The 2860-nt window shown below is 41.2% G+C and overlaps 1 protein-coding gene across 1 annotated transcript; it reads right to left on the minus strand.

Annotated features, from left to right (window-relative positions):
• Window positions 1–1194: 1194 nt before the first annotated feature.
• LOC130360456 (olfactory receptor 13C9-like) lies at window positions 1195–2142 on the minus strand. The gene has a single exon (XM_056562944.1). The coding sequence runs from the start codon at window positions 2140–2142 to the stop codon at window positions 1195–1197; it is 948 nt and encodes a 315-aa protein (XP_056418919.1).
• Window positions 2143–2860: the final 718 nt, after the last annotated feature.

Genomic DNA, 2860 nt, shown 5'->3' on the forward strand with positions numbered 1-2860 from the left:
GTGTACTGGTGCATCAGCCAACTCCAGGCTGTGTCCTACAGGCAATATATGGGTTCCTGATGCCGCAGAGGTGGGGCCTGGGTCTTGAAATGTAAAATTACCGGGTGCTACCAATGAGAAATCTTTGACAAAAATGTCATATATTGTGTTGGTTTTTTTTTTGGGGGGGGGGGATTGTGAAGCCCTGGTGTGTACTCTTGCATCAGCCAACTCCAGGCTGTGTCATGCAGGCAATATATGGGTTACTGATGGCACAGGGGTGGGGCCTGGTTCTGGAAATTTCAAATTTTTGGATAGCGGGTGCTACCAATGAGAAATCTTTGACAAAAATTTCTCATTGTGTTGATTTTGGAGGGGGGATTGTGAAGCCCTGGTGTGTACTGGTGCATCAGCCAACTCCAGTCTGTGTCCTACAGGCAATATATGGGTTACTGATGCCGCAGAGGTGGGGCCTGGGTCTGGTAATTTCAAATTTTTGGATAGCGGGTGCTACCAATGAGAAATCTTTGTCAAAAATTTCATATATTGTGTTGTTTTTTTGGGGGGGATTGTGAAGCCCTGGTGTGTAGTGTACTAGTGCATCAGCCAACTCCACGCTGTGCCATTCAGCCACTAAATGGTCTACTCTTGCCACGCTATGTCCACGCTATGTCATTCAGTCACTATATGGTCTCCTGACACTGATGCCACCACCAGGCTCTGTCATTGTGCTGCTGTGCGGCAGTGATTCTAAGAGTGATGCCGGTAATCTGCATGCTATTCTGAATAACAGTATTATTTCACTACCCCAGCACACTCCATATGCGTTTTACGACACAGTAAAGTGTTCTATACCCCTATAGAGGCTGTATGTAGGCTAGAAATAGCGTTTTTTTAACATCGATTGGCCGCGAATAAATTCGGATCGAAACAAACTTTTCAGGAAAATTCTGCGAATCGGCCGAATAAAATTTTTGAAAAATTCGCTCATCTCTAGTCGTATGTTCACAATTCTGGAGTGCTGACACAGAGATTGCAGGAGGTCCCAGCGGTTGGACTTCCTTGCGATCAAACATCTTATCTCTTATCCTTTGGATAGTGGATAAGATGTCTAGGGGGTGGCGGTATCTAGTAGAATACAACAGATGGATCCAAAAATAGTCCTTCCATAATATTTCTCCTTCACATCATTGACTTCTTGTCTTCATGAATCCGTCACTTTGCAGAATATTTGGTCAATATTTTCTTAAAGGCGTCTTTCACTTCATTATTCCTCAAACTGTAGATCAAAGGATTTAGCGCAGGAGTAAAAACCGCATAGTTTAAAGAAATGTATTTCAGGTTAGAAGTAAACTTAGCTTTTCCCATGTACATTGTCAGAGCTGTCCCATAAAACATAATAACCACAGTGAGGTGGGAGGCGCAGGTGGAGAAGGCTTTAGATCTCCCCTCAGCTGAATGGATGTGTAATATTGCGACAATTATACAAATATAACTCACAAAAATTAATACAAGAGGTGATAACGGAATAAAAAAATTCTGGATGAACAGGAAGAGTTTGGTAGCGGAGAGATCCCCACACGCCACCTCAAGGACCACTAAACTCTCACAACCAAAATGGTTCAGTTTGTTCTTCTTGCAAAATACAAGAGGTTTTATGAGGGTCGGGATTACAGATACAACTAAACTTCCCAACCACATGATGACTGTGATGTATCTACAGACCCTCCAGCTCATAATGGTGGTGTAATATAAGGGGGAGCATATAGCAATATACCGGTCATAGGCCATCACTGCCAGTAACACGCACTCAACGAATCCTAGAAAATGACCAATGGTCATCTGGGCCAAGCATTCGGAGACAGAAATTTTCTGCGAATTAGAAATTAAGTCAAACAAAATTTTTGGTATAGTGCAGGACGTGAAAGACAGATCAAGAAAAGACAAGTTGCAGAGGAAATAATACATAGGAGTGTGTAACTGGGGACTGAGAATGACGGTGAAGATCAGGAAACTGTTCCCCAGGATGATCCCTGTATAAATGAATAAGAACAGAACGGACAGTAATATCTTTGTCTCAGGGTCTTGAGAAAATCCAATCAAGATCAGTTCCTTCAGCAAGGTCTGGTTACCATAATCCATATCACACAGACAGTTAAGCATGGTATATGCCTAACCCTGAAAAACTCGAGGAACTAAAAAAAAACTTTTCAAAAAACATTTTAATAACTATAAAATTCAGGTCTACATGTCTACAGAAACTCAAATTCTTCTAAAGCTTGTAAATTTTATGGGTCGGATTGTACCGAGCCTGCCTCAATGAATTGGTGGTGTTGATTGAAGGTCGTGCTTAGGATATTATCCCCTGGATTCAGCTGAGCATTTGGTTATATGGCCACAAAAGGAGATATTAATATTTCACAATCCCTTTGTAGTTCTTAGGAATTGCAGCCTTTCATAGGAAGATCTCAGAATATTGGTGATAATGTATTCTGAAGCGAAATGGTTACCGATGGTCTTTCAAGGTCTTGTTTGGCAATAGTCAATTTTCCTGGATGTGTCGGTAATATGGAAAATGGTTTAGACTATTGGATTAATGGTCAAAGCAATAAAATCTGCAGTTCAATCCTTCCACATGTAAAATAACACAGTATGGGGAGAAGACATCTGGAGTATTACATCTGCAGTTATGTGTTATTAAGGACATCATGGAAGGAATCAGGGGACTGATATCTGTGGCCAGGCAGGAGGGAAAGTAAGACTAATGCTTGGCTCTGTAGATAAAAGAATAACCAGAAGAAAGAGGGAGATGTCTATGGGACCAGATAAGAAAAAAAACTTCAATTATCTTTCAAGACACATATTACTATCTTACAATGTT

The sequence above is a fragment of the Hyla sarda genome, chromosome 3 (genome assembly GCF_029499605.1).
Source record: "Hyla sarda isolate aHylSar1 chromosome 3, aHylSar1.hap1, whole genome shotgun sequence".
Lineage (NCBI taxonomy): Eukaryota > Metazoa > Chordata > Amphibia > Anura > Hylidae > Hyla > Hyla sarda.

Bases quoted from the DNA above. Each gene is read 5' to 3' on its own strand.
- LOC130360456 (XM_056562944.1), bottom strand. From the start codon at position 2,142: ATGCTTAACTGTCTGTGTGATATGGATTATGGTAACCAGACCTTGCTG.